The sequence below is a fragment of the Macaca nemestrina genome, chromosome X, assembly GCF_043159975.1.
Source record: "Macaca nemestrina isolate mMacNem1 chromosome X, mMacNem.hap1, whole genome shotgun sequence".
Lineage (NCBI taxonomy): Eukaryota > Metazoa > Chordata > Mammalia > Primates > Cercopithecidae > Macaca > Macaca nemestrina.
Genome location: NC_092145.1, coordinates 5,920,779 through 5,943,014, shown reverse-complemented (window position 1 = coordinate 5,943,014; position 22,236 = coordinate 5,920,779). Strand labels below are relative to the sequence as shown.

General features: G+C 53.3%; 1 protein-coding gene across 6 annotated transcripts; it reads right to left on the bottom strand.

The window, feature by feature from the left end:
* Window positions 1-8,235: 8,235 nt before the first annotated feature.
* On the bottom strand, window positions 8,236-14,875 carry EOLA2 (endothelium and lymphocyte associated ASCH domain 2). Of its 6 annotated transcripts, XM_071088836.1 has the most exons (5): window positions 14,262-14,874; window positions 13,499-13,545; window positions 10,050-10,182; window positions 9,667-9,948; window positions 8,236-8,806 (listed from the first exon to the last, which is right to left on the bottom strand). In XM_071088836.1, exons 4-5 carry the CDS (start codon window positions 9,917-9,919, stop codon window positions 8,583-8,585), a joined length of 477 nt encoding a protein of 158 aa, XP_070944937.1. In that variant the 5' UTR covers window positions 9,920-9,948; window positions 10,050-10,182; window positions 13,499-13,545; window positions 14,262-14,874; the 3' UTR covers window positions 8,236-8,582. The 6 variants fall into 6 exon arrangements, with proteins under 6 accessions (XP_070944937.1, XP_070944939.1, XP_011764138.2 ...); XM_071088838.1 differs by lacking the exon at window positions 10,050-10,182 and having other exon boundaries at window positions 14,262-14,875; XM_011765836.3 differs by lacking the exon at window positions 14,262-14,874 and having other exon boundaries at window positions 12,356-14,234.
* Window positions 14,876-22,236: the final 7,361 nt, after the last annotated feature.

Below are 22,236 nucleotides of genomic sequence, written 5' to 3'. Positions count from 1 at the left end.
CCTGTAGGTCAGTTTTAGGATCGGAGGGGGAGAAGGAGTTAAGCAAGGTTGACAAAGGGGGAGGTCCTCCGTAGAGGATTTCATATGGAGTGAGCCCAAAACGGTTAGGCGTATTTCGGGCCCTTAACAGAGCTAAGGATAGGAGGCGTCTCCAATCTTTTAAACCAGTCTCTAAGGTCAATTTAGTAAGGGTCTCTTTTATTGTTCTATTCATTCTTTCTACCTGTCCTGAGCTCTGGGGTCTATAGGCACAATGTAATTTCCAATTAATCCCCAATATCCTGGCGAGCCCCTGACTTACCTGACAAACGAAGGCCGGCCCGTTATCTGACCCAATTACCTTGGGAAGTCCGAATCTAGGAAAGATTTCTTCCAAAATTTTCTTGGCTACTATGTGTGCCGTTTCTTGCCGGGTGGGGTAGGCTTCTACCCATCCTGAAAAGGTATCTACAAACACCAGTAAGTACTTATATCCAGCATAGTGAGGCTTTACTTCAGTGAAGTCTATTTCCCAATAGACTCCTGGGCGGTTACCACGAGTTCGTTTCCCTTCTGGCACTCGGGTAGCCCCAGCGTTTACCTGCTGACAGACCTTACAGGCAGATGTCACTTGTTCTACAAGGGTACTTGCCTTTGGGATTAGAAAGTCAGTTTTTTCAATCAGTAATTTTAGCTTTCGACTACTCAAGTGTGTCCAGGCATGCATCTGCTGGATCATTGCCAGGGCCTCCTTGGTCAGCATTGGGGGTTCGTCAGTGCTGCCAGCAGTTATGCCCCAGGGATTTTTCTCTTGGCCCAGCCGTGGGGGCTGAGCTTCCTCAGGGACCCCTTCTGGGGGTCCGGCAGGTGACACAGGGCGGCTGGGCTGGGGGGTGCCCCCAGGACTGGGCTCTGTGCCTTTTTGCAGGGAACCTTCCGAATGGAAACTCTGGTTGCTGTTCTTATCATTGAGATCCAGCAGGATGAGAGGGCCACCCCCTCGGGGACTGGCGCCCCTGCCCCGACGTTCCCGGCCACGGGATCTCTTTGCCCCGCCACCTGCCCGCCTTCACTCCTCCTCCTGGGGGTCCACCACTGGCACTCACTTGAAGATACGAAGGGAAGTGTCGCCTACAGTCACTCATTGCTTTTTTCATCTCCGGACCTTCTTGATGGTTGCCATTACCTTTTTGATGTCATCTTTGGCCCGGCTCCGGGTCTTGGCCCGTACGGTCCGGCCGGCCATGCTGGCGGGGCTGGGGCCGGAGCCGAGCCTGTGGCGGGGCCGCCTCCTGTCCGGCGGGCTCAGGCTCGGCGCCAGGCCCGGGCGCTGCGCTCTCGGCCTGCCGTCCCCCCGGGAGTTGGCCGCGCCCTCTTTCGTCTTTAACGCCTCCGCGAGTCCCCTGTTCTTTGCAGTAGGCACACTGGTCTTTTTCCACTTTTGGCCGCCTCCGCTTTTCTCCCTCTCTCCCTGGTCCTTTCTCTCTCACAACTGCCGCCAGGATTTTTGTTAAATGCTTATCCTTTACTTGGTTCTTACGATCCTCTTGCTCTATCTGTTCCTTCACTAACCTGGCTTCCCTTTCCTCAGGGGTTTCTTTCTTATCTTGGCCAAATTTGTGGGGCGTTTTCCTGCCCCTTTGAGACCCGCCAACAGAACCTGGCGATAGATTCGGAGACTCTCCCTACCTGGTGCCGTTTCATAGTCCTAGTCCGGGTGGGTGAGGGGAAATCCCTCGTCTATTTTATTGGGAAGTTGGGTTGGGAGGCCTCCTGGTCTTGGCACATTTTTCCGGGCCTCCAAGAGGACCCGCTGCCTTTCTTCAGTGGTTAGGAGGACCTGCAAGAGTTGCTGGCAATCATCCCAAGTGGGCTGGTGAGTGAGGAGAATGGATTCTATCAACGAGGTTAGGGCCTGGGGGTCTTGGGAAAAGGAAGGGTTATGGGTTTTCCAGTTGTAGAGGTCAGAGGCAGAGAAGGGCCAGTACTGGACCGTGACAGTACGGAGGGGAAAAAGGGAGGATTGCCAAGTGGAAGGGCCCTCTGGGTCCTCAGTCCGCCGCAAGCGGAGACGAGGAGGTGTCGGCGGCGTCCGAGGGGTGAGTTTGGGCGGGGCTGGAGAAGGAGACGGGGTGGAGGGAGGGGCCGAGGGAGAAGTTGGAGAAAGGGTAGGGGCCGAGGTGGTAGAGGAAAGAGCTAGGGACAAGACAGGGGGCAAGGGTGAAGCGTAAGGTGGAGGTCCCAGAAGAGGGTTTTGAGGTGGAGGAGGCAGGGGGTCAAGAAGGAGGAGGTCCCTCTGGGGTTCGTCTGGGAGGACTGGCTTATGCGGGTCCGGATCCCGATTCTTTGGGGCTTCTAAGGCAAGGAGGGTAGATTGGGATGGGGAAGGGGGATGGAGGAAGGGTTTCACCCAAGAGGGAGGATTTCGGACCAGATCCTCCCAAATAATTATGTAGGCCACCTGGTCCGGGTGTCCGAGTGGCCCAGGATCCATCACTTTTGCTTTAACCTGCAAGATAATTGAGAGGTTAAATGTTCCGTCCCGGGGCCACCCAACATGGAGGGTAGGCCACTTGGACGAGCAGAATTTTCGCCATTGTCCCTTACGGACTTCTATGGAGAGGTTGTGGGCTTGAGCCCGAACGTCAGGGAAGTGAATCAGGGTCAGAGACAAAGGAGTCGTCAACGTCTGTCTTATTTTGTCCACGTATAACAAGGACAAAACGAAAGTAACAAAAACAAAGACCAGACAAGTAAGGAGAAGCCGCGCGGCCAGAGAGTGGCGCCACAAGATCACAAAATATTCAGACGGCAGGGGCGACCTGCCTACAGATTTGAGGAGGCTGACCGAGTCATCAGCCTTCTCCCAGACTACCGCCAGGGCGTCCCCCGGGGCGTAAGTGGGAAGGTGCCGGACACGTCTGTCCCCCTTCCCCACTTAATTCAGAAGGAGTACTCCCCAGAGTTCAGAGTTAGCCGGCAAGACAGACAGAACAAAACGAAAGTACCTGGTGGGTCCGTTCAGTCAGCAGTCCGTGGCCCGGGCCAGATGGGTCTCCGCCGGATGGGTCGGGGGTCCTCGGACGACCCCACTTCCTGGCCAACGCACCAAATGTTGGAACCGAACTGTCGATTCCCTCCTGGGCAGGGGTCGCCGCGAAGGATCACCGACACGAGATTCACAGCAGAGAGTTATTTATTACTAGCGCGCTAGGGTCCCAAGCTCTGAGTTGGCCCTGGGACCCCGAGTGCTTGTTACAGGTTGTTTATACAGGCAAACACAAGTTCAAACACAGCTTAAGGCGCGAAATTCAAACAAAGCTTTAGGCGCGTGGTAATTGGGTCTAGCTATGGCCTGAGCAAGGTGTCTTGTTCTAATTGGTTAGAGCAGGACCTTATGAGGTTTTTTTCTTAGAGTTGCTGATTCCGGGAACTTCGAGGCAGGGTGGGACCCCCGGAATTGGCAGGGTGGGACCCCATGAAGTTGTTTCCCGGAATTGGCAGGGTGGGACCCTATCAGGGTGGGACCCTATCGAGGCAGGGTGGGACCTTATCCAGAGCCACCTGGTGTTAATTTTTTTTATATGAGGCCTAGTTTCTAAGTTTTATGAGGCCTAGTTTCAGAATAAAACAATAAAAAAGACTCTTACTAAATTGACCTTAAAGACTGTTTTAAAAGATTGGAGACGCCTCCTATCCTTAGCTCTGTTAAGGGCCCAAAATACACCTAACCGTTTTAAGCTCACTCCATATGAAATCCTCTACAGAGGACCTCCCCCTTTGTCAACCTTGCTTAACTCCTTCTCCCCCTCCGATCCTAAAACTGACCTACAGGCTCGGCTAAAAGGACTCCAAGCAGTACAGGCCCAAATCTGGGCCCCCTTGGCAGAACTGTACCAACCAAGACATCCACAGACCAGTCACCCCTTCCAGGTGGGAGACTCTGTCTACGTTAGACGGCACCGTACTCAAGGACTAAAGCCTCGGTGGAAAGGACCCTACATTGTTCTCCTGACCACGCCCACAGCCATAAAAGTTGACGGAATCTCCACTTAGATCCACGCATCCCACGCCAAGGCTGCTCCAGAGACGTCCAGACCAACACCACTTGAGACATGGAAACTCCGACGCTCCGCGGACCCGCTCAAGATAAGACTCTCTCATATCTAACTCCTTGCTTATTGTTTGCCCTTCTTCCCTGCGCCGTCTCTAGTGTAGTTTTTGACACTAACCCCCACCAGCCATTTAGCCTGACCTGACAGATAATTAATTTTAATAATCAAGAGGTCTTAAATAAGACCTCTGAGAATGCTCCTATAAAGACTTGGTTTCCAGACCTCTATTTCAACCTAAAAAAAAAAAAATATAGCAGAAAAGATAAAAAACACAGGCCCCCGGTTTACTGGTCCCACAGAAGTCCTATTAGGAACTCCTCAAGATAGACAAAAATGGAAAGGACAGGCTAGAAAGGTGTCCATCAGCCGGAACGGGTTTTATGTCTGTCCCGGATTCAGGACAGGACAAATAAAAAAAACTTGTAGAGATCTAACTCACTTGTATTGCAAAAGCTGGTCCTGTGTGACTACTAATAATAGAGAGTAGAAATAGACCACAAAACCTTAGTATATAACCATGTCCTTTGTCCAGCCCTGTACCACAACCCGATATTCGGAAAATTGCAACCTGGTTCGCATCAAGTTTGAAAATACGGCAAAGTCTGATAACAGATAGATAACAACAAGGTTAATATAAGGTCTCTATTTATACCAGCACAACCCGCCTAAAATTCCCCTCCAAATCAGACTATTAGTCAATCCAGACACTGCCCCTGTTGCAGTAAGGCCAGACCAGGTTTTAAAAGCTCCGACATGTTAAGAATTAAAATAGCGGCTGAAGTTAAGACCAAGACAGCAGCCCTAGTGCACGGTAACCATCATCTGCAACAACTTAAAGTAGCCATAAATAAAGACCTTAGAGCCATAGAACAATCTATCACAAAACTTGAAAAGTCCTTGACTTCTCCGTCTGAAGTTGTATTACAAAACCGACGAGGACTAGAAATTGTCTTTCTGAAAGAGGGCGGGCTCTGTGCAGCCCTAAAAGAGCAATGTTGTTTTTATGCAGATCATTCAAGAATAGTTAAAGATTCTATGGCAAAACTAAGAAAAAGATTAGACAAAAAAAAAAAAAGAGAAAAAATCTCAACAAAGTTAGTTTACTCACCCTTATTAAAAATAAAATAAACATAGTACATGCTATGGTTCTGACCCAACAATACCAGAGCCTCAGGACTGAAAAAGAGGCTCAAGATTGAGCCTCTGACACAAAAAGAGGAGGGAATGAAACTAGGCCGCATAAAACTTAGAAACTAGGCCTCATAAAAAAAAGAACTTAAAAAAATTAACACCAGGTGGCTCTGGATAGGGTCCCACCCTGCCTCGATAGGGTCCCACCCTGATAGGGTCCCACCCTGCCAATTCAGGGAAACAACCTCATGGGGTCCCACCCTGCCTCGAAGTTCCCGGAATCAACAACTCCAGGAAAAAACCTCATAAGGTCCTGCTCTAACCAATTAGAACAAGACACCTTGCTCAGGCCATAGACAGACCCAATTACCACGCGCCTAAAGCTTTGTTTGAATTTCGCGCCCTAAGCTGTGTTTGAACTTGTGTTTGCCTATATAAACAGCCTGTAACAAGCAGTCAAGGTCCCAGGGCCAACTTAGAGCTTGGGACCCTAGCGCGCTAGTAATAAATAACTCTCTGCTGTGAATCTCGTGTCGGTGATCCTTCGCGGCGACCCCTGCCCAGGAGGGAATCGACAGTTCGGTTCCAACATTATAAGCCATCTTTTGAAAAGGATTAAAACAAGACAACAATCGTCTGTGAATAGCAAAATGTCCAGGATAATTACAGTCAGAAACGTAACTGACAAAGAAGTTTGGTTATCTCTGTGGTTTACAATAACATAACAACCTTAATTATGATTGAAAGTATATACTTAGACATTATAATTTTAGAAATCCCATATACTCTTGGAACATACATTAGCATTATTCATAAAAATATAACCTAAAGAAGAATGAACATCATTTTGGCAATCCCACGTACCTAACTAAACATGTCAAATAATCCTGTTGACCTCTTTTCTGGATGTTTCAGGGGCCCTCTGAAGTATCCAAAAGCCAAGTGTCAGGAAAGACAATTTTGAAATTGAAGTTTGATTTTGGAAAGGCTGTTAAATACGTTTGTTATGAAATAGAATTCCAGATTACCATGTTATTTATGTTGCCAAAATGATGACTCAGAAATTTTAAAGCAAAAATCTTTTAAAATCCTTTACAAATTTTGCCAAAGAGCAAATTAGCACCTCAAGAAAACCTTGTTGTGTTTTTATTTCAATGATCAATTTACAGAAAAACCTACGAGGTAGGAATATAATGTAATACCTTTCTGCAATTTAGTCAATTTGTTCACATAGAGAACCTTTTCTGCAAGATTAATTTCCATAGTATTTCCTCCACTTGTTTGAATCTTCAGCTTTATCTTACCTAATTTAAAACAATCCTTTAACCCTAGGCAAACATTTACATTTCCAAGCTTTCTTATAACCTTTTACTAAAAAACACATTTTACTATTCTCACACATCTTCCATGTACATCTATTTTTCAGTAGTTTCAGTTACATGTTATAATGGTAACTCCTAGCCATTTTTAACTCTAATGTAAAACCTTTTGTTTTAATTGTGTGCTAAGTGCCGCCAAGGTTTCCTTCTTAATTCAGGGTGTGGTTAGTTCCAAACATCTCCAGGCCCTACCAATTGTGAAGCAGGCAAGACAGACAGTTCTCAAAACAAAAAAAGTAGTTTATAACCTTAAAACATTTAGCAAACCTTGCATCTGACCTGCATAATTTAGTTCACCTATTTACATTTTAATAACACCTGCATTTTACCAATAATCTTTAAGGCTATTTTTATTTCTCAAACATTAAAAACATGTGAACTTAAAGGTACCACAGCTTTTATCTTCCCTTTAAAAATATTTGATCCAAGCACTTGTCTTTCTTTAGGCCAAATTAGAGCTCTTTTTACAGATATCTCACACACACATACACACACACACACACACCCCTACACAGACAGGAAGGAGAAAACCCAGCCCCTGGGTGGGGTTAAGAGACAGGGCTAGGAAAACATGCAGATATCAAAAAAGAAAGGAACTCATTCCCTAAGGCAGGGTTGCTAAACAAAGCCATGCCCCCCCAGGATGTAAAACAAGAGAAGAGGACTGAGGGTTGCAAGGAAGTTTGCTACAAACCATAAAGGCAAGCAAAGCACAGCAGACTGTCTACAATTTAACACATCCTTTTTCACAATTAAAGCTTTACAGATAATATAAACAGGGATCCTTATTTCTAGTCTAGTAAAACATCTTCTAAAGGTAGCAGGGCGGACCTCTAAAAGCTAACTGCTCATAGGGTGGAGAAGAGGAAAAAAAAAAGCTTAAAAATGCCGGGAAGAACCTCTTATTCTTATGCAACCGGTTCCTCCACCAGGAGAAAAGCTTAATTACTGTCCAACAGAGTTAAACCCCTTGGCTTGGGAAGAAGGCTCCAGCAGCGCGTGACATGGACTGCCAGTCAGCCACCCAGGGAGCCTTGAGCCATGTGTCCTGGCCCTGGCAGGCAGGAGAGGGTGGTGGGGAGCCATTGCTAGCTGGTCCATCCCCCTCCAAAAAGGAAAAGGCCATGAAGACCAAGGCCAACCTTCCCAATACCTGGGAGCAACAGGAGTGGGGGCATGGTTTCCTGCAAGCTCAGAAATCCGATGATGAAAATGCTTAGATGCACAACAGTGAGAGGTTTTGAGCATCAACGTTGCACACCAAACATGTTGCAGGACTTTTCCTTAGTTCACCTAAAGATGGGGTCCTTATCACATGGCCACAAAAATTTAGGCTCCCAGATGATTTGAAGGGTGAGGCAGGGTTTTATTGAGTGAAAAGGAAAAAAGGGGAAACAGGGACCCTCCACAGAGCCAGGGACCCTGCTGGTGCACTTCCTGCCTCACAGATTGAATCCAAGATTCCATTCAGGAAGAGGAGGGGCCAGGCTCCTCCCCAATGCAAGCGGAGTAAACTTCTGTGGCTCCACCCCAGTGCACATTCCTCCCAGTGTGTAGGCTGGTTGGAGTTTCTCTGGGGAACCTCTCCCACCTGGATGTCTCAATAGAACGGAGCCTCAAACACTAACCCGTCATCTACAACACATTTATTTGTACAATCCAGAAACTAGCAGGACCAAAATTAGCAACAATGCTGAGACATTTACTGGCAGCTTTTCCTTCTACCCAAAGGTCTAAGTACTTGAGACATTGCCTGTGTGTCTAAGAAGGCATCACACCAGGAAAGCCCCTCCCCCTACTTCCTTCATCTGAGAAAAGAAACCTGTTTACATGCACAGTGCTTAGTGGGTGGGACTCTCCAAAGCAGTGGAAATTCAGATTTAACCTAATGTATATAGGTCTGCGTCATGATGGCGAATTGAAGGTGTCATGATTTAGCTGGTTTCTCTGGAACATTCCTCTCAGGAGCCCACACTTGTCACACTTCATGCCCCGAAGGGATCAGGTGCTCTGGGATGTCTACCTGGAATACATCTTTGCCTCCTTTCCTAGGTATGGGCTCCAGTAACCACCTGGGGTTTGAAATCACAGTCAGGTACTTCTGCTTCAGGTTGGTCAGTACAGCTTGATTCTCTAGTTCCACAACCTCATTGGGAGTTAAGTCTTCGGGGCATTGCAAAGTTTCCCCAATGTCAATGAGTCCTGTACACAAAGAGAGATACATATGAATGCCTTTCACTTCCATAGCTCAAGGCCTGCCCATGTGACAACAGGATTACTCAAAGTCACAATCAGAGAGTAAGGTGGCATCAGCAAAATGACAAGAAGGGAGTCAAGTCCTTCTTCCACTGCTTTGATAACGAGCCAAACCCGATTCAGGAAATGCTGGGAGAGGCGGGGGAGGGCTCCAGAAAGGCAGAGGAGAGGGCCTTGTCCTCGATGAAGCCACACAAGTAAGAGGCAGGTCCAAGCCAGACTTCCGAGGGCAGCGGTTGCAGATTGGAAGGGCACCAGCCACTGCCTGGGAAGCTACAGGTGATGCCTGAGCAGGTCACCAGGGGACAGATGCTATTGTCAGGCCTCAGTCACCTAGAGGTTAGGGGACTTGCCCAGGGTGCCGTGAGTGGTGGGGCTGGGGCAGGCTTGTGAAGTCAGGCAGGCAGCCCAACTCTAGAGGCCACCTGACCCATTCGGCGGGCTGGGCTGCTTTTCATGGTCTCTGCCACACATGTGCACTCACACATGTATGCACACACACACATACACACACAGCCAAACACCACAAGCACCACGTGTACATGGACCTGATCTGGTTTCTCACTGAGATTAGAAACAGGAACTGAGGCCCAGAGTGGAGAAATGATTTACCAGAGCTCACGGAAGCTAGGCCTGCCAACCCCCAGCCCAGGGCCCTTGCCGTCCCTTTGAAGGTGTGCTGCCAAAGGAAACTGTGGTATACATGCCAATCAGTTCAGACGACAACAAAAGTCCCCAAACTCCCAAGCAAGATCTTGGGTGGCAACTCTAGGCGTTGTCTGCACATTTGGCACATCGTCACTTACCCGCTATCACTCCTCGACCAAACTTCTCCCCTTTCCTGAGCAAAGCCTGAATCTGGGCAGGAGTCATCCCCAGCCTCTCCACCAGCAGCTCCTGCCAGGCATCGTCATCCCAGTCCCTGTGAGCAATGTGGACGGCGATGGTACGGTTCTGCTGGCTGCTCAGCAGGGGACGCCAGCGCGTCTCCACAGTCTTGACTCCATTTAAGACAAGGCCAGCATAAGGCTGCCGGAAGGAGAGGCAGCCAAACTTCATCTTCGCAAGCGCCCCGGGCCTCCTGTGGCCTGTGGAAGCACAGAAGCACGTCACATGCCAGCCCTCAAAGCTCACGGGCAGTGGCCTGACCATACCCCTGTGTCTCTCAGGTGGCCTAAATCCCACTGACCCTGATGGTCCGCTGCTTCCGCCTGTCACTGATGTCCCGCGCCACGGCAGGCCCAAGGGAAGGGGCTGGGATTCGGCTGACTCAGGTTCATCCCACAGAGTCTTTGGGGCGGTCTGGAGTAGGGCAGAGACAGCTAGAGGAAGGCACAGGCAGGATAGCATGTGGTTAGTGCTATGACAGAGGTCACCGAGCCCTAAGGCAACACAGAGGACAGAGGGCCCCCTCGGCCTAGCCAGAGTGGAGAGTTGGGGCTGGTGTTAGCCGTCTTCCAGCACAGAGGGACAGTCCCAGGCTCTGCTTCTCTTCCTTTCCCCCTGCTGTGCTCTGCCAATACTCTCAGTGCCCTGGCCCTGCCGCCACCAAGGCACTGACCTTCCCAGCTCCTACTCCAGGGCTGCTGAGCCCACATCGTTGATATCCAATCTCAGCTCTGCTCTGCTCTCAGGATGCACTGTGACCTCAGATGGCCCTCAGTCATATATCTCCTCTCCACCCCTCTGGGTACCACCTTCCTCAAGCCCCTTCCCCCACCACTGCTCTCCACTGTCAGCAGATGCCCCTGTCCCAATCTGAGCGGAGAAAAGAAGAATGATAATCAGAACAACTGGCACCCCCACACACACGCCTTCCACGTGTCAGCCTCTGGGATGGCACGATCCTTGGATCATCAGATTGAATCTTCAAGTGACCCAGCAGGGTCAGTGGTACTGGGAGGCCTACTCTATGGCTGAGGAGAATGAGGCACCAGCCCAGCCCACGGTCACACGGGCTCTGACTTCCCACAACTCTTGCCTGGCCTCCTGCGTGTGTGGCTTGGGAGAGGGTCCCCTCCTCCTGCATGGAGGACAGCCCTGTGCCTCGGCAGGAGCCCTGGGCTTGAAGCCAGAACTTCAGCCCAGTCATAGACTCTTGAGATGCCTCAGTTTCCACATGGCTGTGAGGATGGGAGATAAGGCACCAAGAGCACCCAGCCCAGTACTTGGCACCTAAGAGAACACTCACAAACGGTGGCTCCCCTCACCCCTCACCGTCGTCATCATCATCAGGCCTGTGGCTCCGTCCCATGGCCCTGAACTCCACCCTTGAGCTGCCCTCCTCCATTCTGGTTACTATCTCTCTGTCCTTCCTTTCGGCACATAAACTCGACATCTAATACATTCTATCATTTTAAGAAAATACACCCACCCTCATGAGACAAAGCCCTGACAGGACCAAAGCTGCCTGGTATTCACTCCTTTCCCAATCCGCAGTACAGCCTTCTGAGCGCCAGATCTCCTGCTCTTCTCCCGCCTCTGGGGTGAGCTGCCCCAGCCAAGCCGGTTGCCTGCTGTGCTCTGGACCCTGCTCCTCTGGCTCACTCCGGGCCCTGGGTGCCACCGGCCACCATCTATGCTCGCTCAGCATCCCTACTCTGAGCACACGCACGCCTCCTGCTCTGCCTCCCTTCTCTTAAACCCTGAACAGCCGAGACCTCAGAAAAGCTGTCTACATGCACAGTCTCTACTTCCTCTCTGAACCTTCTGTCCCCACCCCCACCTTTCTCTCTTTATTCTCCACCCCCCCACCCACTCCACTGACTGACCTATCCCCACAAGCACCCATGGCCGGCCTCATGCCAGTCCTGTCTTCATCTTATTCCATGCTCGGCAGCCCCAGCAGGGCTGAGCACACTCCTTCCCTCCTTCCGGGACCCCCACATTGCTCACCAGCCTGCTCTGAATCCCGTGGTGCAGGGCCACGCCCCTTCAGACTCAGCCTTAGGTGGACAGGCCTGTACATACTCAGGACCCCAACCACCACCACCAAGTCCACCTCCCTTCCACTGTGAGTGGCATCACCAGCTACGCAGTGTTCCTGCCCCAGACCTAGCTGCTCTCTGCCCTCCCTCTCTGCGGCCCACATCCCGTGGCACTGTGTCCAAAACCGACACTGAATCTGATCTCTTTCCATAATCTCTATGGCCACAATTCCAATCCAATCCCCTAAAACCCCCTGCCTTCTGAAGAAGTCTCCTGATAGCACCCCCACTCCTGTCTCAGCCCTTGTCCTCTGCACTCTTGTGACCACACTGCCATCAAAATGATCTTGGTACAGGGACAATGAGATTATGTCACTCCTCTACTGAAAGCTTTCAAGGGCTCCCTGCCCCAACTAGAACAGAAGCCACACTTCCTCTCAGGGCACTCAAGGTCCCTCCTGATCTGTCTTCCCACCCCAGCCATGTCCTCTCCTCTCCCCTTTATTCACCACCCTGCAGCCACAGGGGCCTTCCATCCCCTGAGGGAACATGCCAAGCTTGTTTCTACCTCAGGTCCTTTGTCAGTTCTGATGGGTTGCATTGTGTCCTCTTAAAACGCGTATGTTGAAGTCCTAAACCCCAGCACCTCAAAATGTGGCCTTATATATAAAGACAGAGTCATTACAGAGGCAATCAAGTGAGACCGAAGCCATTCGGGTGGACCCATATCCAATGTGGATGGCGTCCTTATGAAAAGGGGGATTTCAGAGACAGTCATGCACACAGGGAGAACACCATGAGAAGATGAAGGCAGAGATAAGGGAGATGCTTCTACAAGCCAATGAGTGCCAAAGATTGCCGGCTAGCCGCCTGCAGCTAAGAGACACGGACAGACCAGATTGTCTTTCACAGCCCACAGAACAAACAAACCTGGCCAACACTTTGATTTCAGACTTCCATCCTCTAGAACAATGATTGTCTGTTGTTTAAGCCAGCCCCTTTATGGTCCTTTGCTTCAACCATCTTGGCAAACTGCTGTTCCCAACACATCTCCACAGGATAGGGCACGAGTTTTCCATTTGACAGCACATCAAGTCCATTCTTTCCACCTGACAATCTTCATCTACCTTGTTTTTCACTGCCTGTGTGATATCCCATTGTTGGCCGTCTCATAATTTGCCTGACCACTCCTCCACTGACGGAGAGTTACAAGCTGCTCCCCACTTTTCCCACTAGAAATGACATTACCTCTAACACTTGCTGTGTGAAGACATGCTGAAGGGAATGCCTCGGCCGCCTGGCATGCCCATCTAAGATGCTGATATCTGCCAGCAAATGACTTTCCACGAAGACTCACCTGTGTACCCGCCACCAACCCATCCATGCTGCCATTTCCTCACACACTTGCGGCCCCTGAGCCTCATTATTCTCCTGATGGGTGACCAAACATCACCAGGTTCCTTGGTTCTGGATTACTTCTGGCGGAGACTGAATGTCTCCCACAGGGCCTGGCCACTTCCATCGGGATACATGGCTACAGTCAATGCCTCTTTTCCGCCGCTCAGTTTTTTAGCCAACCCTTTTCTCATCATCACCACAAAATCACAACAAACGCGAACTGTGTGTGTGTGGAATCCCTAGTAGGAACTGATGTAACTGAAAAGGCAAGAAGGGGATTGACTCCCCTCCTACCCGGTGCTGCAGAGAGTACCTGCTTTGCAGCCAAAGGAGAAAACACTCTTCACTTAGCTTCTTTACCTGCACAACAAGGAAGATAAAGAGGAAAGGTCATTAAGTGCAAGACAGCAAAGCTGGTTAATGGCCCTAGGAAGGTCTTCTACTCAGCAGGCATTGGAAACCAAGAAGAGCTGAGAGGGCCGGTCCTAAGAGTAACACACATGTGCACCTCACTCACGATTTGGTTCTGCTAATCACAGCAGTGGGACCCTCCGCATCTGTCTGGGTCACAGGGTGCACCAGCCCGCAGGGCAGAAAATCATTTCAGCAAGTTGAGTCACATTCCTACAGCTGAGCACGCTCCATCCGAGGGGAGAAAAATGCCACTTCCCCTCCCATTGTCACCGGGCGAGGCTTTGGGGGGCCTAAATCCCATTGTCCACTGTTTAATTCTGGGTAGGTCATGCTGAGCACGGGGCCACAGGCCACAGAGCTGTGCATTGCCCGGCCTCGGTTCCAGGCGAACTTATGGGGCCAAGCGGGAGGCAGGGAAGTCCGGGCCGAGGTGGGGTCGCTGTGTGTCGCTGTGTGTGGAGCAGCACTTGCAGACGCTTGTCGCAGGTACACGCGCTTAGAAGGAGGGGGGCCGAGACGCTGGCGAGAGCAGGGGACACGAAAGGGTGCCTCGGGCGCGCCCCGCACGGGTTCCCTGCCCCAAACCCAGGGGAAACCCCAGCCTCAGGCACCGCCCGCAAGAGGGCTGAGCACACAGGCTCCGGCACCACGGGCCCTGGTACCTTTCAGCGGCGGCTGGTCTCACGGCCTCCGGACCCTGTGAGTCGTGGGAGTACAGGGTCGACTCTGGCTTTTGACCACAGGGAAGAACAGTCCTCCGCCTCCTCACGACCCAGCGAGGCCACCGGAGCCAGCGAGGAGACGTGGCCGCAGTGAGAAGAGAGAGCAGCCGGCTCGTGTCAGGGCTGCAAGGTAGCTGCCGGTAACTCCGGGAATCCGGGCGCCAGTGACAGGTGCTAACGGTCCATAACTCTTCCGCTTTCAATCAGCTCCCCTAATCCTTTCCGCAAAGAACGTACGTGTGCACGTAATCACGCAAGTACGTACACCACGCACGTACGCAGGAGGCATGTACTCAGCCACGCCTATAGACCGCCAAGTCGTTAGGAATCCACGTATCACGAAGCCACGCACTGACGTCATCACGCACGTACGCACGCACTGGCCGCCAGGAGACGCTGTTCAGTTTACCGGATCGTGACGCGCGCCAGCCAACCAGGCCAAGGCCAGGGGAGCTCGAAACCGGCAGCCTGGACCAAGAACCGGAAGGAGGAAAAGGAACCCGAGGGAGGAAGAGGAAGAGGAGGGGCAGGACGAGGCCACCAGGCAGGAGTTTTAAGCCCAGAGCTGCGAGACCAGCAGGGAGGAGCTGGGAGAAACCATTGGGGAGGGGCTGGGGCGCGGGGCTGAGAGGAGGAAGGCGGAGCTGGGGGGAGGGGAAGGGTGGGAGTGGGAAAAACCGCTGGGGCGTGGTTGAGAGCGGGGCGGGGATTAGAGGGGGGCGGGCGGGGCTGAGGGAAACCACTGGAGGCGGGTTGTGGGCGATCTGAGCGATGAGAGGCTGTAGGAGGAGCTCGTGGACTCCTGATAACGAGCGCGGGGAGGGAGGGGGCTGATGAGAGGACGAAGGTGGGGCTGAAAGAAACTACTGGGAGGGGCTGGGGGCAGGGCTTTGAAGCTGGAGCAGGAGAAGCAGGGTGGGACTCGGGGAGGGGTGGGGCGGGGCTCGGGGAGGGGTGGGGCGGGGCGGAGGGAAACCTCTGGGGACGGGCTGGGGGCGGGGCTTTGGAAACTGCCCCTGGAGAAGCGGGGCTGGGGGCGGAGCGGGGCCGAGAGGAACCCATGGGGTGGGGCTGGGGGCGGGGCTTTGGAAGCAGACGCGGCGAAGTGGGGCTGGGGACGGGGCCAAGATAAACCCCTGGGGTGGGGCTGGGGGCGGTGCTTTGGAAACAGCAACAGGAGAAGCAGGGAGGATCTGGGGAGAGGCGGGGCTCTGGGCGGGGCGGGGCTTCAGAAGCAGCCGCGGGAGAAGCAGGGCGGGGTTCGGGGCAGGACGGGGCTGAGGAACCACTGGGGAGGGGCTGGGGGCGGGGCTCCGCAGGGAGGTGCTGGAGGAGTAGGGCGGGGCTGAGAAGGGGCGGGGTTGAGAGACCGCTGTGGAGGGGCTGGGGAGCGGGGCCTTGGAAGCAGATGCGGGAGGGGCGGGGCTGAGAGAAACCACTGGGGAGGGTCTGGGGCCCGGGATTTGGAATCAGTGGCGTGGGAAGGGGCAGTGGGAGAACTGAGCGAGGAGCAGCTGCGGGAGGACCCCGCGGACTCCTGAGAACCACCTTGGGGGAGCGGGGGCTTGGGGAGGTGTAGGGTGGAATCACGAGAAAGCTCTGTGGGAGGGCCTGGTGCACAGCAAGCTGCAGGGTGGAGCTGAGGGAAAGCCAGGCGGTCCCAGAGGAGGAGAAGGGCGGGGTTGTGGCAAAGCGCTGTGGGAGCAGATGGGGCGGGGCTGCGGGAAAGAGCTGGAGGAGGAGGAGCCACGCTGAAGTAACGCTGGCATGTGAGAATGGCGTGGGAGGTGCTAGTGCAGAGCTAAAGGAAAGCTGAAAGGTGCTGGAGTGGGCAGAGGGGTAGGAGAAGCGTGACGGGACTAGAAGAGGCGGAGCTGGGATCGGTGATGAAGGGGGAGCAGGGCGGGGCTGTGGGAAAGAGCTGTGGGAGGAGGAGGTGGGGGTAAGAAGCTGGGGCTGTGGCTGCGGCTGCAGCGGGAACTGGGCCAGAGCTGCTTGGGGAGCCGCATGCAAGAGGAGGGCGTAGTTGTGGGAAAGAGCTGCGGGTGGAACTAGTTAAGTGCTGGGTGGAGGGGGGCGGGGGCGGGACAACTGGGGCGGAAGTGTGGGAGAAACAGCTGGGGCGGAGCTGAGGGAGGAGGAGCAGGGGGGCAGAACAGCTGGGGTGGAACTGTGGGAGCAGCTTGAACGAAGCTGCAAGAAGAGAAGTTGGGGACGGAGTTTCAAGAGGAAAAACAGGGGGTGGAGATGCTGGTGGAGCAGAGCCGAAATGGGGATGGAGCTGAGGCCCTTCTGTGATGCACCCTTAGGCAAGAGTCCAAACTTGCGTGCGGCGACCTAACGGCCCCTCCAGTGTCTACCCCCAGAGGGCGTGGAAGTAGCAAGAAGGGCGGGAACACTTGCCTGGGTTCCCTGCAGCTCTAGGCTAAGTCTTGCAGGGCTGAGCGCCCCCAGGCCCGCTCTCCTGTGTCCTAGTCGCTGTCAGTGCCTGCCAGTGGGGTCTAGAGGGACCTTCTTTTTGACGCCTCTTTTGCAAGTGATGAGAAACATCCACACTCTTAATGTCTTGCCTCCTCCGACCTAAGTCGCCCCACACACAGCCCAACTTCCCTGGCAAACTTGCTTTTCAAACTCTCTTCTCCATCTCAGTCAGGGGCTCAGATTCTGTAGTGCTGCCATGCTTTACTCCTCTGTCCCTCCCCTTATCTAGTCTCCCGCATTGACTTTATAAGCAAGTTTTGAGTCCCTGCCTCTGGAGTGCCTGATGAGACAAAACTGCTCCTCGTCCTGCATCCCCGCTGCTACTTGCAGAATTCAGGGCTCGTGGTCCGGAGCCTGCACTGTTCCATGAGCCTCCTGCCTAACCTGGAAGCCTCTGTCTTTCCTCCCTCAGGTCTGTCCTCCACATTCCTTTGGCTCAGTTTCTAAGTCACAGATCTGTCCCCAACAATCCTCTAGTGAAAACGCGGCCGGGCCTTCTCAGGTTTAAGTCCTAACAGTTCAGGGAGTCGGCTCAGCTCTCCCCACCCTTAAGCCGAACACTCTTTGGGTTCACGCTGTGCTGTTTAGTCACTGGTCCCCACCAGCCTGCTGTTCCAGGTCTCCTTGCTTTGCACCGGCAGTTTCCCATGGCCTTGTCCTGGTGCACTCCTGACCTCCTTCAAGACACAACTTTAATGTCACTTTCACAGTCCCACCCCGAGTATTAGGGACTTTTGTCTCCAGCTCTGATAGCATTTTCTACATCCCCCATTCCCACTCCACATTAGGCTCTTGCAACCCCTGGTGGCAATTGCTCTGTAAGAGTCTGTGGCTGCCGCAGGGTCTCTTGAGCTCCTTGAAGGCAAGGCCAGTGTTTTACTCATTTCTGAAACTGGGTGCCCAGGGCACAGTATCTACTTAGTAAGTGTTAAACCAGCAAAGGTCTGCCTTCTTGTTTTTTCTGGTGAGATGCACCTACTTCTCCCTGGAGAAGCTCGAGGAAGCAGGAAAACTGAAGATGAGGTGAGGAGGAGAGGGTCCCTCTTTATGGGATGTAGGCCGTAGGGCTGCAGGGGACCTTCAGATCACCAGTTGCAATTCCTATGCATGCTAGCATCCCCTCCTGGGTTCCTTCCCCCCAAGAATGGTTGCCAGCTTCTGCCAAACACCCCAGAACCTGCTGGGAGTGGTTTCAAATCATGAGTGAGGATCCCCGGGATGGTGGGTGGCTGTTGCTCCGCCTGTAGCCTCTTGTATGAAGGACTAGAACTTGCATAATGAGCTGGATAGTCACCGTGTGGCTGCTAGCGGGGAAGCCCATGGTGGCTACATAAGAGCTCCCTTTTCCAACTCTCCCAGCTGCCCCTCACTCTCACTCCTGGGTGTGCTGGGCAGTGGGGTGCGATGCGCACGTGGGTGCACACTCTCCCTGAGACCTCCCACAGAGGTCTCATCTGTGGTCGGATGAGGAGAGGAAGTCCAAGTAAAGCAGCTGCAGCGGTGAGTGGGCCTAGGAAGAATGGCATCACCAGGCCAGGTAGGGATGCGGGTGGTGTTCAGCTATCCCTGAGAAAGGGACCAGAATGCACCTGAGTCTTCATTTTCATTCCCAATAGCAGGTCAGCACCAGACCCGAAAACGCTCTGATTTCTGCCCTCCACGCCATACTCTCTTCACCTGCTGCCTCCTCATTCCTCCCATTAACAATGTCCTGGCAGGAACAAGACTTTCCCCTCCCTCTCTGCTTGTCTCTTAGCAGGTCAGGTCGGCCTTCACCTCCCCAGGCCCGTCCTGCTCCTGCGTTCCCCTGTGGGGCCCTCCGTGGATGCTCTGGAGCCCCAGGCAATAGCCAACTGCGGGCATGCGGGGCCTTCTCGGGTTCTTTGCTGTGCTCCCATGAAACCGCTCTGCTTGGCTGCACCCCACTAGCACACACTCAACTGACCCCAACTCCTGGGGCTGGGGGTGTGTCTCCTCAAAGTCTGCTTTCTTCTTCAGGCCTTGCTTGCATGCCCATTGTGCTACACGTTGTATCTCTTTTAGGAAGCCCTTGTCTTTTCCAAAGATCCTGCTTTGCAGCTGACTGTACCCTCTGCCTGCCTCCCCCAAGATACTGCCTCCTTCCTGAAACCAACCCCCCGCCCCCAGGTCTTCCTTCCTTCCTCATCCCCAGGGAGCCCCCTGCAGAGCTCCCTGTCCATCCCAGTGGCCTTCTGAGCCTTGCCTCCCCTCCCTTCCCTTCCCTTCCCTTCCCTTCCCTTCCCTTCCCTTCCCTTCCCTTCCCTTCCCTTCCCTTCCCCTCCCCTCCCTTCCCCTCTCCCCTGCTGCCCTCCGCTCCCCTCCCCTCCCCTGCCCTGCACCTCCCTGCCCTGCCCTGCCCTGCCCTCTCCTGCTCTGTCCTCTCCCTCTATGGCAGGCTAGCCTCCCTGGCCACAGCTGTCCCCTGGGAATTTGCCATCACCTTCCCTCTCTGTGCTCAGTATCCCTGACTGTGTAGTCCCTCTCTTCTGCCCACATGCTCCCCTAGGGAAGCATTGTTTTTGCTCAGCGTGATTTCTGTGCAACTCCTCCTGTTTTCTGAGCCTGTCACCCCCTTCCTCTTCCCTTGCCTCCCCACTGAGACTTTCCAGAGTGCAGCCACCTCCCCTCACTGTGCTTTTTTGACTCTGAGGCCCAGGAGGAAGTTGCCCTCCTCTGGAAAGGGTTCGCGTTTGATCCAGCCTAGTGTTCTGGGGCACGGCCAGTCTGGGATCGCTTTGACTCTAATTCACGGTTTTCCTTCAGATGCTTCTTGTTCAGCCTGCCTTCCTCGTCTAGGAAATGGCTTTTGCCCGTTTCTCTTTTTCTTTTCCTTTTTTTTTTTTTTTTTTTAGATGGAATTTCGTTCTTGTTGCCTAGGCTGGCGCAATCTCGGCTCACCACAACTTTCGCCTTCCAGGTTCAAGTGATTCTCCTTCCTCAGCCTCCCCAGTGATGGGATGACAGATATGCACCACCATGCCTGGCTAAGTTTGTATTTTTAGTAGAGATGGAGTTTCTCCATGTTGGTCAGGCTGGTCTGGAACTTCGACCTCAGGTGATCCACCTGCCTCGGCCTCCCAAAGTGCTGGGATTATAGGCGTGAGCCACTGTGCCCGGCTTGCCCATTTTTCTATTGAGTCACTTGCTTTGTTGGTATGGAGTTGTAGGAGCTCTTTCTGAATTCTGCCTCAAACCCCATGTTGGTTTTTTGTATTTCAGAGACCACATCTGCTCAGGGGTTTATTCTTCCGTCTCTTTGCAGGGCTGTTTTGGACTCAGTATTCACCTAAGCACTCCAAACTATAAGTAACCCCAGAGGTCATGGAGTGTCCCACTGCCCCTCCTTCTGGAGGCTGTGGCCCCTCCCCCAAAGAGGAGGTGCTTGCATGTGTCCAGTGCCCTGCCCATTAGATTAGAGAGGGCTCCCTTCTTTGCTCTCTTGCACTCATTTGTCCGCCTTTTAGCTTTCCTTTTCTGCCCTGGACTCACACAGGGTCGCGTGAACGTGTGGTGTAGCAGGAGGAGACAGGTAAAGTGGAGGAATAGGAGCTGGAGGGGAGCAGGAGGGAAGAAAAGAGGAGGGGGAGGGGGAAGAGAGGGAGCGGGTTGGAGGAGGAGAAGGGGAGGAGGAGGAGATGAGACCAAGGAGAAGAGGTGAAGGAGGAGAGAAGGACACAGAAAAGAAGAGAGGAGGAGATGGAGAAGAGGAGGAGGAGCAGCAAAGGAGGAAGAAGAGGAAGAGGACAAGAAGCGCAAGTGAGGAGGACGGGGGAGTAAGAGGAGAGGAGAAGGACAGAAGAAAAAGGAGAGACAGATGTGGAGGAGAGGAGGCAGAGGAGAGGAGGAGATGAGAAAGGAAAGGGAAGAAGGAGAGGAGAGTGATGAGCGGGGAGGAGGAAGAGAGAAGAACAGGAGAAGGAGAAAAGGAGGAGGAGAAGAGGAGGAGTGAGAGAAAAGAGGAGGAGGAGAGGAGGAGAGGGGAGGACGGGGAGAGGGAGAAGGAGAGAAATAGGAGGAGGGAGGAAAGGAGGAGAGGTGTAGGAGGAAGAGGAGAGGATGAGAGAAGGAGCAGAGGAGGAGGAGAAGGAGAGGAAGAGGAGGAGATTTGGAGGAAGAGGAGAGGTGGAGGAAGAAAGGAGGAGGCAGAGAAGAGGAGAAAGCAGAGAGGAGGAGGCAGAAGAAAGGAGGACCAGGAGGAGAGGAGGAGGAGGAAAGGACGAAGAGGAGGAATAGAATAAGAGGAGCAGAGGAAAAGGAGGAGGAGGTGGGGGAGGAGTGGAGAGGAGAGGAGGAGGAACAGAGTTGGAGGAGGTGGAAGAGAGAAGAGGAGAAGGAGGAGAGGAGAAAAGTAGGAGGAAGAAGAGAGAAGAGGAGAGAGGAGAGGATGAGGAGGAGCGGAGGAGAAGGAGAGTAGGAGGGGGAGGAGGAGGAGAGTAAGAAGAGGAAATGAGGAAGAAAGAAGGACAGGAGATGGAGAGGAGGAAGAGAGTATTAGGAGGGGAGGAAGAGGGGAGGAGGGGGGGAAAAGGAAATGAGGAGGAGGAGGAGGCTGCAGCGCCCTTATCAGGCTCCAGTTCTCGGTGTGCCCCGTTCTGTAAGACACTCCGCTGTGGTCAACCCTGGCCTGCAGAGGATTCCCGCGCTGGATCTCTGAGGGATGCTGGCGCCCTCTCTCCAGCACATTCCTGATGCCCTTGCTGACGCATGTGTCCTCTGGGCCCTCTCCTGAAACATGATCCTCCAGGGTGTCTTCTGGCCTCACCTCTTCTGTCCAGTTCCAGCAAACTCACTTTGCTTAGCCTTTGAATCCCTTCCTTCACCATCTGCCATGACAATTCGGGCCTTTCACCGTCACTCAGGCCTGGACCATCACTGATGCCCATCCCATGCCATCCACAGGTTTGCCCCATCCCTTCGGCTCCCTACCAGGGCATTCAGTTGTGTTGAGCAGCAGAGTGTCTCCAAGTCCCTTGTGTAGTTTTCGTTTCCGGCCCCCACTGGTTGAGCTGCATCCGGGTCCCATCCCACAGGGACCCCCCCGGCCGCTGCAGGTGCATGCTGATCCTGCAGCTCCTCAGGGGTGTCATGGCTTTCCCCCTTCCCAGACCCAGCACACCCTGCCTGCGCAGCTCTGTGCTGCACCTTCACTCTAGTCACGGGTGTGGCAGTCAGCTCACCAATTCCTCCTGCTTCCCTGGGACTCGCTGGCTTTTAGCACCGCAAGTCCCTCGGCAAACTGGGACTGTTGATCACCCTACCCGGCAGCCAGTGATAAGGTGAGGGCCGCTCCTGGGAGGGAGGACACCTGTGGGGAAAATGCTTGTGTTATTTATTTCTCCTTCGGGATAGGGTGCCTGCAGTGCTTCATGGGAGGGGTGGGCTGATGCTGCAAGCTCAGAAGTTTCAAGGGCAT

Coding starts and splice junctions, on each gene's coding strand:
- EOLA2 (XM_071088838.1), bottom strand. CDS start 9,919: ATGAAGTTTGGCTGCCTCTCCTTCCGGCAGCCTTATGCTGGCCTTGTC. Junction 8,807..9,666: donor TGGTCGAGGAGTGATAGCGG/GTAAGTGACGAT, acceptor CTTTGTGTACAG/GACTCATTGACATTGGGGAA.